Below are 13,964 nucleotides of genomic sequence, written 5' to 3'. Positions count from 1 at the left end.
AACTTTGTTTATTATGGAACATTTGAGGACCTAAACTACCCATTTTGTTTCTACAATATGTTCAAACCACCGTTTATGTGCAAATTTATACATCATGCTTTAACAACAAAAAATTAAACTTAGTTTATAATGATTTCTAATATTTCTATAGTCCAGGCGACACGTGGGCCTATTATAATATGCATTCATATAGTATAACTTTTGTGTATATTTTGCACATACTTTCTTTCCATACTCAATTATTTTATCATAGGTCACGAATATTCACCAAAACCTGGCAGGAAATGTAAATTCAAAACCTTTTCTTCGATTCTCCGAAAAATATATAGTGATATCTTTGATCACGATTGCCGCTAAAACGGAGTAGCCCCCCTTGCAATAGCCTGCGCTGTATCTTTTCTTTTTCAAAAGCAACAACCTGAATCTATAGAGGAACGCCGATTGGCTAAATGTATAAAGCTGTTAGTGATAGGGGTTGTCCTTTACTGTCCATATGGGAAGCTGGTCATTAATAAAACAAAGTATCAGATCACCTTTGGAAATAATATCAGCATAAATTAACATTAATGTGAGGAAATACATATAGAGTTTCACAGGAAGAAACTTTTGTTGTAGGACAGTACTATTGCGGTTCTCCCTGATTTTATATAATAATATATTAGTTAAAAATAAAGAAAAGGGAAACAGGGACCTACACAACCATATATTAAAATTGACAATGCATATAAATTTGTATAATATGTGTTTAAAAGTTTAATATCATGTATGTTGAAATGTTTAAATTGTTCTGTTCTATATGTTGCTGTTGGCTCTACTTTCCTTTTTCAGGTAACTTTTATCCGTTGAGAGTCATCCACAACAAGGAAAACTTTTAATGGACTACTACAGACTATATATGATTTTAAACGTGAAAGTGGTAAATTGTTTAAAAGGACTACTACAGACTATATATGATTTTAAACGTGAAAGTGGTAAATTGTTTAAAAGGACTTGGAAATTATGGGAAATAATCGCACGAACACTATGTTGTTTTTAATGCGAATTTCGCTTTGCCACAAAGCAAGTGGATTCTTTTTCCCCGCGTTTTTTTTTCTTTTCTATCCGGATTGACGATACCAAACGTCAATCAGCTGGACTTCTTGTTTTAACTTGACTTTATTATGACGAAGGGAGAAGCTGACCCGCCCTCTCTTCACACGACAACGAAATTTTTTTAAAGCGACCTATATCTTATATACAAGAACTTATTTTTCTTATGTTGTCATCTTTCTTTTTTTATTACTCATTCATATGTAAATAATTATTTAAATCAATCTGTCTATCATATCGTAATGTATTGGACTTTAAATTTGTAATAAACAACAAACTACCACCTACGAAAAAACAGTACTAGGTTGTCCCGATCTTGTCCCGAAACACCCTTCAGAAGGACCATCCAATTTCTTTCGTTGCATCTTTAAAATCCAATATATTTATTTCTAATGGACATTTTATCTCTAAAAACTTTGAATGCTATTCTTAATAACTGCGACCTATAACATTAATGGTGTTTACAATTCATTAACCAATGACATGACCTGTTAGTCTGCTATGAAAGAAATTTGCCCGGACAGCGTCTGTTCCACCTATACTGTTCGTGGAATTACAACACTCAAGGGTTCTTTCCTGCACCCCAAAGCGTACACGGGATCTCAGCATTTTCGTCCCATCCGAAAGGCAAAATACATCCTTTTACATAAAGCGGTTGCGACCCGTACGAGCACAAATATTTCAATGTTTGTATTTTTTCAACATACGTTAGTAGACGATTTGTGCCATTCATGCGGTGTCGGTGGTCTCGGTTTTCGTCCCACCTGACGCTTTTTTCCCTTGTCATACCTTCCGTCCTGACAAGAGGTACCGGACTGGAAAATTCCGAATAACTTTCTCGGTCAACACCTGGATCAAATCCGGAACCTGGTGGCAAAACGCCGACAGCCGCTAAGCTTCTTCATCTTAATCTTATTATCTTAGTCTCCATTCATGAATATCAGATAGGCGAACCATATAAAGAAGTGGAGTTGAGAGAAAATTAGATTTACCACTATCCAGCTATTATTGTAATATTTCACTAAGTGGCGATTGTTGACATCCAATTGTCGAAATTTCTCTTTCGCTTACACAGAAAATCCGATATCAATTCCGAGATCAACATCATGAGAGGGGGTTTGATATAGGCTCTGCCTGTTCCCCAAGCCCAATTCAGATACAAATCTGAATAAAAAATATTGTTTATAAAAAAAAATCAACATCATCCTATATTAACTGGTGGCTGTATTACTGGTTTCTGAGCACTACCGGGTTTAGTCGCATGGGGGGCCTGGCGCAGTTACCCAGACGTCTGTATACAAGTTTGGAAGCTCTTTAAAATAAAAGAAAAATCGATATTCTAACTTGTTTGGGGCTTTGGCGCAGATGTGCCACGTGCGCCATGGGTAGTCCGCCACTGTTTCTGAGTTTTATACACGAAATAATATAACTAGGCTGAGTTCTTTGTCAACTTAATTCCGCGGGTTATTTTATCAATTCCATCTTAATTTGGTCAATTTTGCTACTTCTTGATTATTTAAGGTAAACAATTCTATTAGAATACCCTTGTAACCCCGTCGTTGTTGTTGTTGCGTATGGTTTTACGTCGATCTCATTATAGTTTTTTATACTAAGGGTGGAAATGGGATAGCCCCAATTCTGAAAACTGCAGCAACAAAGGGGCAGCGGGACAGTAGGAACTTCCTCTTCGATCCCTCAGTGTAGATATAGGGTTAATGCATGTGAGATTTCCGAATTAAGACATACTTGCTATTGATCTCATAAATATATGAAAGATCGATATTTGGTATTATATCATCGTATACCAGTGTGTATTAAGTTAAGATAATCAGTTAGTAATTAATGAGTTGGAGACAATAAGCTAGAGAACAAGTCCCGTCATTAGCGGCCGTTATATAATTCTATTGATTAGTATTAACCTGGTAATCATAATTGTTATTAACCATGTGTTCAGTTTACTCCTCCAATTTCATCTATATGTAAAAGCACAAATTAACCGTTGCTTTGAATAAATCATTATCACATAGGCATACGGTTGTACCATCGCGTGGGGATTACAAAAAGGCTACACATTGAAAATCCGATAAACAGCCGATCAGCAAACAAACCCGGCGAACATTTTGTAAATTAATATGCAATTGTAATCTTACGTTTACATATTTTATCAAAGAGATCGAATTCAGTATACAACAGTTTAGAACTTATACCCTGTTAATGTTAATACCATATTTGTCTACGATATCACCTTAGGTGGAAGTGGACGTAAAACTCTAGAAACGAACGAACTAATACCATACTTAAACAGTTCAAAATATTATTAACTTGATTATGTTGAAGAAAACTTATATGATATTCGGTTCCCCAATAAGTTGATATATCCTATCCAACATAACTTACCTTGCATATTTTGATAATTTGTACAACTAAATCTAAAACGATTGCTTTGTCACTATCGGGATACTGGAACTCTAATAATCCGTGCGTCATCATTAAAGAAGAACTACCAGTTTTCAAAGTGTCTCCGAAAAAAAAATTCTTAAAGCAGGCAATTAAAAGCCAAATTTGAAGAATAGATCCATTTACAGCTTATGTTTAAAATATTGCGTGGGTTGGAAGTTTATTTAGAGGTGTTCAAATCGCCCGTCTCCAATTTTTCAGGGGTTCGAACAAAACGAACCAGAATTTTCAGGGTTCAATTCCGGGCGTGTTCGCAGAAGAATCTGTTCCTGGAATTTTTCAAGTCCGGTTCCCCACTTTTCGGAGGTGACACCTGCGAAGCTGACTAGGAAAGTTTTTCGGATGGGACGAGAAACCGATGTCGCGTGTGTACACAAATCATCAGTTTGCAGATTTATGAAGAGGAGTATAGGCATAAATGCCACTGTCGCCCCCCCACCCACCCCATTCGTATTGTACACATAAACACACGCTTTTAAATTGTGAATTTTGTTAAAAGAAAAAACAACTACAGAAAACAACTTTTTAATCTGGAATCATATACACCTAACAACAAGATGTCTTTTATGAAAATGAAAGTAGACTTAATGAGTTTTGAAATATTCTATACAAAAATGTAAAGGTTTATCATTTAAAACATTCTAAAATAAATAATCTTTAAAAGTCATTGGTTAATACTTATAAAATCATAAACTATAACTACTAAAATCGAATCATTACTAAGTTAAAAATAATGAATCTTGAAACCAATTTCAGTAGAAATCTCATGCATAATTCTATTTTATTATCTATCAGCGGGGACGAACTGAAGGTGAGTTGCGCGAGTTTAAATCAATCTTTCGCGAAACAGGATTTACCATAACAAAAAAAAGGGGAATGCTCCAATACTTTAGCAGACTACTGATATCCGAGTCCGAACTAATTTTTTAATTTAAAAAACCGTAACAATAAATAAAACAGTTTATAAATATACATAGACTCAAACACGGTTTTCAAATGTGGTCGATGGTTAATATACTATATTTTGTAAATTAACTTTTTGCAGAGTTCTGATTTTCGAGTCGGAACTAATTTTTTTTTTTAAACAATAAAAAACTGTTTAAATATACATAGACTCGAATACGGTTTTGAAATGTAGTCGATGGGTAGTATATACTATATTTTTTGTAAATTAAGGTAAGTATATAAGTCTAATTAGCTATATAATATGTACATCACACTGAACAAAAGAAAAACATCACAATATAGCATAAGTCTGTTACCCTGCGACACTTTTATATCACTAATATTCACGACGAACATCTAAAAACAATTTCCACTGTAGAATCATATAAATACTTAAATATTGTTCTAGCACAAAATGTTATCTCGGGCTTCTAACGGGTACCAAACGGCACAGCATGGTATACCGTAAGCAATAATTTCTTGGGAATGGCCCTCGAAATTATTTTTATTCATTTCTTCAATTCGTTAAAATGTGAGGATAAATGTTGTAATTTGGCTTTTAGATTAACTCCGTCATTTCCGTAAAATTCTCCATCAGGTGTACTGGATTGGTTACCGTGATGTGAAGCGTTATTTGTGGTGCTGTCAGCTAGTTGTGCCGAATGTTTTAGAAGCATTGCCTTTTCTTCACTGTAATATTCAGGTTTAATTGGTAGCTTTAGTGGACTGGAATTAACTGACATGTTTCCGTTTAATTCCGATTTTTCCATGAATTCCGGACACTCGTCTCTCGTTCTTCCGTCAGATTTTCTGTTGAGTGTTAAATCTGCTGGAGTATGAACGGGTGTTGTACCTGGATACATAAGTTGATGCTGGTAGCCATAATACTGATACCCCGTTCTAGGATTCGTTTGTCCATCTTCTGCCACGTATCTTTCATAGTTGGAAAACATGGCGTGTTTGTCCATGAATTCTTGAGGTGTGCTAGGGGGATACTTTCCCTCGGCGTTTGGGTACATTTGAGCATTTATATAGGAGGCTTCTGCTGGTAGTTGGCTCCACGAGGCGTATACTTCGTACCCATTGCCACCATTCATATCAGTGCCCTTATGTCTTGAAACACCTTGTTGTCTTCTTATTTCTCCGTTCATTCTATCACCATAAGGACTGACTGATTTAGACATTCCACCAAGAGAATATCTGGCACCTGTAGGTGACATCATACTACTGTCGCTACCGTCTTCACTCTCAGATTTGGCGCCATTGTCTGTCAACTGCCGGTTACTTCGGACATCATGCATGCACTGTGTTCTGTCCTCTTGGGATAAGATGCTTTGTTCCGGTGGAATACCGAATTTGGCTTTCATTAGGCTAATTTCTTTGCGCAATAACGCGTTTTCTTCTTCTAAAAATGACACTTTGTTACGTATGTCTGTTTCTGCTTGACGTTTGCATTCTCTTGATCGTTTAGCGGCCATGTTGTTTCGTTTTCGCTTTTCCCAATATTTGTCGTCCTTATCGTTATCAGGTATGCTTCTCTTGGCTCGTCTTTGGACTATTTTGGGCAAAAACTGACCATCGCAGGATCCCATCCAAGATTGGTCGTGGCCATACATCTGGGGCTCCATTCTGAAAAACATAAAAGAAGGGGTTTGAATGCCGTGAGAACGAGCGTGTGTGATTTAAGGATGTCATCCATTTGAGAATTTAATGACACATGTTATACTGACGTCCTAGACGATAAAGCTGTCGGTGACCGTGGTTTAGCTGGTTTATAAACCTACCAGGCCCCGAGTTCACAAAGCATTCTCAGACTTAAGTTGAGAATTTACTTAAAATTGTTCACCTTATTTTAACTAAAATATAGCCCTTTATAATAATTTTGTTGTTTTAATGTATCAGATATATCAATAAAAAACTATATGCAAAGTTTTGTGTATCTGGATCAAAGATATTTCTCATAAACAGTGATTGAAAGTTGAGCAAATTCTCAACTTAAGTCTGAGAATCCTTTGTGAACTCGGGGCCAGAACTCAGGACGAATGTTCTCAAAATTCAGAAATGTTTGATTTACAACCCTGTTCATGTTTTGACTAATAATGTTCGTGTGGACGTAAGGTTTAGATATCAAAAGTTTTTTGTTTTGTTTTTTTTTGGTTTTTTTTGTTTTGTGGGTTTTTTTTTTGTTGATTGAAATAATGTTACCAGCATTATGGGGACCTACCATCATGTTCCATTTTAGTAATCTGAGCTTATTAAATATACTAAATATGATTTTTACATTTATAAAAGTTCGCAAGACATTGTCGATAGAAAGGGGTTTTATTCTAATTGTTCTTGTGGTTTTTATTTTATTATTTTTTATTTAATTATCTTTTCTTCTTCTTTTTTTTTGGCTTCCAAACAGGTCTCATATCTAATGTTTGTTTCCGATTTTTGTATAGTATGCATTGTTTCAAAAAGAAACGTTTTTGATACATGAGTGATGATGTCTATTATATTTCCGATTTTTGTATAGTATGCATTGTTTCAAAAAGAAACGTTTTTGATACATGAGTGATGATGTCTATTATATTTTGTCATGGCTGTGTCAAGGTATAATAAGATCACATATTAACAGGTCTTGACAACTTCTAAACATTTACACGTAAAAAAATTACTTTAAATTATACATCACGTAGTTAGCGAGTATACTCATATAAAGGCTGTACAGATGACATGGGGTGAAAATTTGAACACGGTTCGCTCATTGAATTAGAGCAATTCCTTTTGGTTTCGTATCAGTGATTTTCGTTTATACTTATATCTTAATTACAAACATCTTAAGGCCATTTGGCACGAATTAGTTTATGATTTACGTGTTGAAGCAGGTCTTGGGTTGGTCTAATTAAGCATGGAATATAAATGAAATGAAACAGAAACAGTGTTAGAGGTGGGGTTACGGGTGGGTCATATTTATTTGCCATTTTAAATCCATAGCTCCCTTTCTAAAGATTTCGCCACGTGCTCTGCTCGATTGTCAACAATCTTTGTATGTTTTCTATCCAGATTTTGATCTCTCTTTTAAACACCGGTATTTAAAAGACAATAATCGAAGCATAGGTTAATCATTTTAACACAACTTTCACAAATCTCTTTTGATTATCACAGACAAATACCAATGATCTGTGGGCGTTAGCTGAACGTAATAGATCATGAACTGCGAAATTATTTTGTTATACATGAAAATAGATCAATTACTGCTGACAAACAACAATATTCATAGCTTTATAAAGGGTAATTTTAGTTTATTTGAACAAATTAGTATTATGTCTATATGTTCAGCTGGGATATTGTCCATATATAACAGAATACAAGTAAATGTTGTTCATACTAATGATAGCGGTATTCTTTATACAATGAGGAATCTTATGTTCGTTTAGAGATAGGAATGGTCTTAGTGCACCACCCTGCTTCACTCATGCATCTCACGAAGTATCTACTCTTCAATTTTCTGGAATAAATTTCATAATTATTTTTGGCAGGGTACAATTAACGTACAAGCTAAAATGGTCGTCTGGTTAGGACACTATAATTCTAACTAAAACGTCTCAAGTTGGAACCTTGGCATGGGTCTAGAACACGTTCGAGGTTTTTAAGTGCATGTAAAAAAACACCTTTTGCAATTCGAAGGAGTGAGGGTAGTAATAATGGCCAAATAGAATTTAAAAAATAGCATATGTTAAATCCATTCAATTCCAATATTTCAAGGTTGTCCAGCTATAGATAGAACATGATACATGTCGGAAGGAAGTTGTACACTAGAGTTTATCTTGGTGACCCCAGCACGCTCCATGCTTTAATCATAATGTAAATAGTGATAAGTAAGTATCTTATACATCTATACAACTGGCCTACACAAAACAAATTCAGACGAATTGTCACCGAAAAATAAACCCAATCACCAACCATGCGTATATCTAAAAGAATAAACCTATTTTCTTTGACGGGTTATTTTTTTATACTGCTAGTGTCATAGGTGTACGCCATTTATCCATATTTTTGTTTCAATGAACGAATTAGTAAGAAAATAAATTTTGAAGGCTCTTAGATGTTTTGGGGGAGTTGGGGGGGGGGGGGGTAGATATATTAAATTTTAGCATATGACACCATTCAAGATATACATCTAAGGGCATTTCGCTCAAAGTCGAAGTCAAATATTGGGCATAAAACACTGATGGTTGCAAATTTCATCGCATATTACATAACATGTAGTTTATTAGATGTCAAATGCGTTGATTGCTTTCGGTTAGTCGGTTATAATCTTTGGTTTTAACTTTAATTGACAATTAATGGTTTTTACTAATTCCTTAGTTTATATTTGTATGTGTGTATACCATTCATTCATTCATTCATTCTTAGAAATCTATGAAAACATTTGAGCGTAAAAACAAAGATGTTTATGATGTCTATAAACGGCAAGCCTAATGGATACACGTCTTTGTATATAGTCACAATAATACCCGAGCAAATAAATTTAAAATTAAAACCTCGTTGTTAAAAGTTTTGATAAGAGTTTTATTAGCTTCGTGTTGAGCCAGTTACTGTTTAATTCAGAAGGATGTGGTTGCGTTCAATTTGTTAAATCGGGGGTGCGTCTCGGGTTCACTTTAGACCGTTAATAATCAAAACGGGTTAATTTAGCAACCGATAAAGTCTTTCAAGTGTTAACTGCAATGAAAATTGTAATTGGTTCCAGGTAGCTGTTAAAATAATATATCTCAGCACGGCTTCCTTCACAAATAAGATTAAGATACAGTTTGTTGGGTGTCTCGCTTCTATAAATTTGATATTTGTTTTCAAATAATTACAAGTCTAACCCTGGAATTAATTCACAAACAATTAAGAACTGCATGATTCAGATTTTCCCCCCAATTGAATAAATGTATTATTTAGTTTCAAAAGAGTACATTTTTAAAACAAGAAATTGATTTTAAAAATGAGATAAACATATTTCATATATAATTATAATACACAAATTTAAAATTATTAACTGTTTTTCTGCTCTATATCCTGATAAATCCTAACACATTTTTGTGTTCTATCTTTGGTATTTGTGGATTAACAACTCCTCCATACAAACTCTAAAGTAGCTGAAGTCCTTTATACATTACTAACAGTCGAAATTAAATAAATTGTTGGTGATGTTCAAATCGACGCTTTAAAGTAAGTGTTCGTCATTTACATTTTGCGGAAAATTTACCACAACTTAATTCACTCTAATATGTTCTCAAATTTAATATGCATTCGGTCGCTGTGACGTCACTAGCGTCTAAGGGGATTAAGAGTATTTTCGATAATTGGCAAAGTCGTTTTCACGGGAGTCTATATTTGCGACTTCGGGTGAAGATGGCTGGTTTAATTTTAATCAGATTGGCGTGAATTTGCCGTAAAGTGCATATAGTAGCCCCTGGCTACAAGTACAGAAATTTTCGTCTAGTGACCTTATGTGCTCTTTAAAGAAAACAAAATGTCAACGGTACATACTCTACTGGCTTGGATTCATTCGCGTTAAAAAGAGGCCCACCAAAAGATGTCAGCGAAACTCGTATATGACTTTGGCTTGTGTGGGCTATTGTTTACAGTGGATGCCGAGTGATGACAAAATTTTCAATTCGTCATCTCTTTAAACATTAAATGGAACTGAACACCTTTGGAGGTGTATTGCTTTTAGACATTCAAATTTCCCAATGTTGCTGTTTTCAGGGGATTAGCAATCCCTCAAATAGTCCTGTATAATTTTGCTTTTTGTCAAGGCTGTCCATTTACAATGCATCTTCCCTTCTGATGTTTTGGTATCGGATGAAACGAAACCTTAACACTTTTAGTCAAAATCCACCTATAACGATAAATATTTAGGATAGAGACTCATTGATAAAGATGATCTCGACAATCCCAATCCCAAGTGACGGGTCAGAAAGGGGACAGACATTCTTAGGGAGGCGCTCCTTATTATAATAAGGTTTATTTGTTGGACCCCGAGGACAGCTTAAGTGCCTTTATTTAATACAGATGTTTCTTTACGAGATTCTTTTAGACAATCCTACAATTTAACCCCAATTCTCACAATAATAAGATAATTAGTACTTAAATACACTTTCCTTGAAATACATATTTGAAACTATTTCCTTGACGTTTTATCTCACAAATATGTAGGTCCAGTTATACAATACTTAATAAATTTTGATAACTTTTTTTAAAAATTACGCGAGCTTCTCCTTTATCTTCACTTATTTTTTGTTCTTTGATTGTGCCATCATTTTCTATTCGAATTACTTTGAATTGACAATCGTTATCAGAATTAAAATATATTTTAATTCAATGAGTAATTTGAAAATGTTTAAAATGCATTTTTAGATTTAACAAGCCAACAGTGAGGCTGATGTCCCCCGCCGAAATTGCAAAATAAATAGATGACACATATTAATTAATCGCACATTTATTTTTTTCACTAAGTTTCATCACTCTCTATCAGATAGAATCAAGATTATCTTGTCCCAAACCATCGACAAATGAAATCGATTAGCTCTGCTTAGCTTCAGCTCGAAATGTTAATTATTGAACTCAGTCAAGACATTCACCTAATGAACATCTACATATACATCAAGTTTAAACATTCACCTAATAGACACCTATGCCAAGTTTGAACATTCTACCTCAATTAGAAGGAGAGTTATTGTGTTCCAAAGTTTCTACCAATCAAATTGCTTATCACTCTGCTTACCCTCAGCAAAAAATGTTCATTATCGAACTTAGTTAAGGTATTCATATAATAAATCTATACACCAAGTTTCATCAATCTCACTTAATTAGAACTAAAGTTATCGTGTCCCAAAGCATCAACCAATCAAATTGCTTATCTCTGCTTACCCTAAGCGGAAAATGCTCATCTTCGAACTCCATCAAGGCATTGACCTAATCAACACATACACCAAGTTTGAACATTCTAGCTCAATTAGGAAGAGAGTTATCGTGCCCCAAAGTATCAACCAATCAAATTGCTTATCTCTGCTTACCCTAAGCGGAAAATGCTCATCTTCGAACTCCATCAAGGCATTGACCTAATAAACACATACACCAAGTTTGAACATTCTAGCTCAATTAAAAGTTATCGTGTCCCAAAGCATCAACCAATCAAATTGCTTATCTCTGCTTACCCTAAGCGGAAAATGCTCATCTTCGAACTCCATCAAGGCATTGACCTAATCAACACATACACCAAGTTTGAACGTTCTAGCCCAATTAGGAAGAGAGTTATCGTGTCCCAAAGCATCAACCAATCAAATTGCTTATCTCTGCTTACCCTAAGCGGAAAATGCTCATCTTCGAACTCCATCAGGGCATTGACCTAATAAACACATACACCAAGTTTGAACATTCTAGCTCAATTAGGAAGAGAGTTATTGTGTCCCAAAAAGTGTGACGGACAGACAGACGGACGGACAGACGGAAAGACAGACGGACAGACAGACAGACAGACAGACGGACGAACCCATTTTAATAGTCCCCTGCTTTCTTCGAAAGGCGGGGGACAAAAATACCCCATAAATTTGAAAGTGCGGATGGTCCGGGAACAAACAACTATCAAACCTTGAAAATTACCACGGATCTTTTATCTTTATTTCACAAAGACTGACGAGAAAATAAATACTATACGAAACGAAATTCAATCCATGGAATATTAAGGAATGTTTTGAGCGGACTCTTCGCTGTTATATCTTGGAGTTTCTCCATTTATTTTGAAGCCTACTTTATAGATATTCAATTCGTACAAATCATCCTTATTTTGTATTTCTGAAAATGTATTTGATATTGAATAATAGTATGTTGAATATCATTATTCCTCCAAACTATCATAGGTTATGAACACTGGTATTCAACATTATACTTCATACAACATGGATTTTCTGAAGAAAATAACATGATGTTTACGTGAATTAAATATCTAGTCACTTAGGTGTGTGCTTCATAATTATGCACGAAAAAACCCAAAAACAAAACATTTGTTTGACTAGAGAATATGAAAAGGTAGTCTATATCTATGCTGGAATTAAGAAATTTATTTATATATCTAATGCAACAATAATCCAACCAACTATCTAAATTCATTTCATGAGTTGATAGAACAAACGTCGATGATTATCACAACTTATAATCAAAATCTCGTCAATTTTTTTTATATAGAGCAACCATTTAAGAGTAACAAGAGGCCAACAATACTGTAACTTGTGTTGAGATAAGTCTAATATCCAAATGTAATGACAATCAAAATAAATATAATATGTCAAGAATTGAGAACTAATTTTCTAACACATCTATTACTAGAAATCTGCACATCGTAATCCATGTTAGCCATAATTAATAATCCAAATTTCACAGTTTATTTTAAGATTTGAAATATCCTTCAAGATATGAAACGTATATCATGAATGTTTACGTGTGAATTCTGAAAATGTTTTTCCCCGGTACTTATAATAGTGTTAGGTGTATGTCAATATGTAATAAAATTATCTCTATATAATAAACATTAGACAATGTAACATACCTATGTAATAAAAATAGAGGCCGTTATTTTCACCATTAAAGTTATATCATATAAATTCTGCAACGTAACAGATGAGATAAGCTCGTTAATAGATTACCAAACCTATTCCATAAACCATATGATGTAAACAATTGTTTATTTATTTTATTACTTGCTCGCTCATTGCGCGAGCAGATCAGACGACTACCTGAATTACGTAATAATTCACGTAACGCTACACGGAAAGGCGAAATTTTGAGATAGTGTGAAACAGTTACGTTAATGTGTAATACAGCAAAACAAACGGTATTACGTAAAGCTCGCGCATAAGACTTTAAGAGGTTATACAAAATAATAGATATTGAATCACCTACCTGATGTCCAGAACACTTGAAGTCCGTGCTGGAGCAGAGTGGTTGAGTAACTGGTCAGTTTTTCTTTTAGCTGAACAAAACTATAAAAAGTCACAGGTGATTGGTCACACGGCCGTTTTAAACCCCGTCTCAGGATTAATACGTAGTTGTGGTCAGTAGCCGGTCACTAGTAACTATCTCAGAAATAGAAGTTGGAAGATTGGTTTAAAGACGGGGCTGGCACATGTAGGTTTTCGCATGCTGTAGTTAATAACGAATTGAAAGAGTGTTCGTTTAGGTTGAATATTATAATCAGGTTTTATTCTGATCTTTGCAATTAGTTAGAGAGATCAAGTCATGTTCGGGTCAACTTTGGCCACCATTCTTTTGCGCGTGCGCCGATTGTTTCGCGTTAATACATGCCCACGTATCGGAGTTAGGGATTACGTAACCAATGGGGTAATAAGTAAACAATGACCGACCAGTCTATCACACCTTATTTGTCTCGCTTCAGTGGAAATAGATTTAATGAGGTATTATATAATTAACTTTGGCAG

At 34.6% G+C, this 13,964-nt stretch overlaps 1 protein-coding gene across 1 annotated transcript; it reads right to left on the bottom strand.

Annotated features, from left to right (window-relative positions):
• Window positions 1-4,744: 4,744 nt before the first annotated feature.
• On the bottom strand, window positions 4,745-13,466 carry LOC126827171 (nuclear factor interleukin-3-regulated protein). Its single transcript, XM_050556405.2, has 2 exons — window positions 13,429-13,466; window positions 4,745-6,120 (listed from the first exon to the last, which is right to left on the bottom strand). The coding sequence occupies exon 2, from the start codon at window positions 6,117-6,119 to the stop codon at window positions 5,001-5,003; it is 1,119 nt and encodes a 372-aa protein (XP_050412362.1). The 5' UTR covers window position 6,120; window positions 13,429-13,466; the 3' UTR covers window positions 4,745-5,000.
• Window positions 13,467-13,964: the final 498 nt, after the last annotated feature.

The sequence above is a fragment of the Patella vulgata genome, chromosome 7 (genome assembly GCF_932274485.2).
Source record: "Patella vulgata chromosome 7, xgPatVulg1.2, whole genome shotgun sequence".
NCBI lineage: Eukaryota > Metazoa > Mollusca > Gastropoda > Patellidae > Patella > Patella vulgata.
This window is presented reverse-complemented; position numbering and strand designations above follow the sequence as displayed.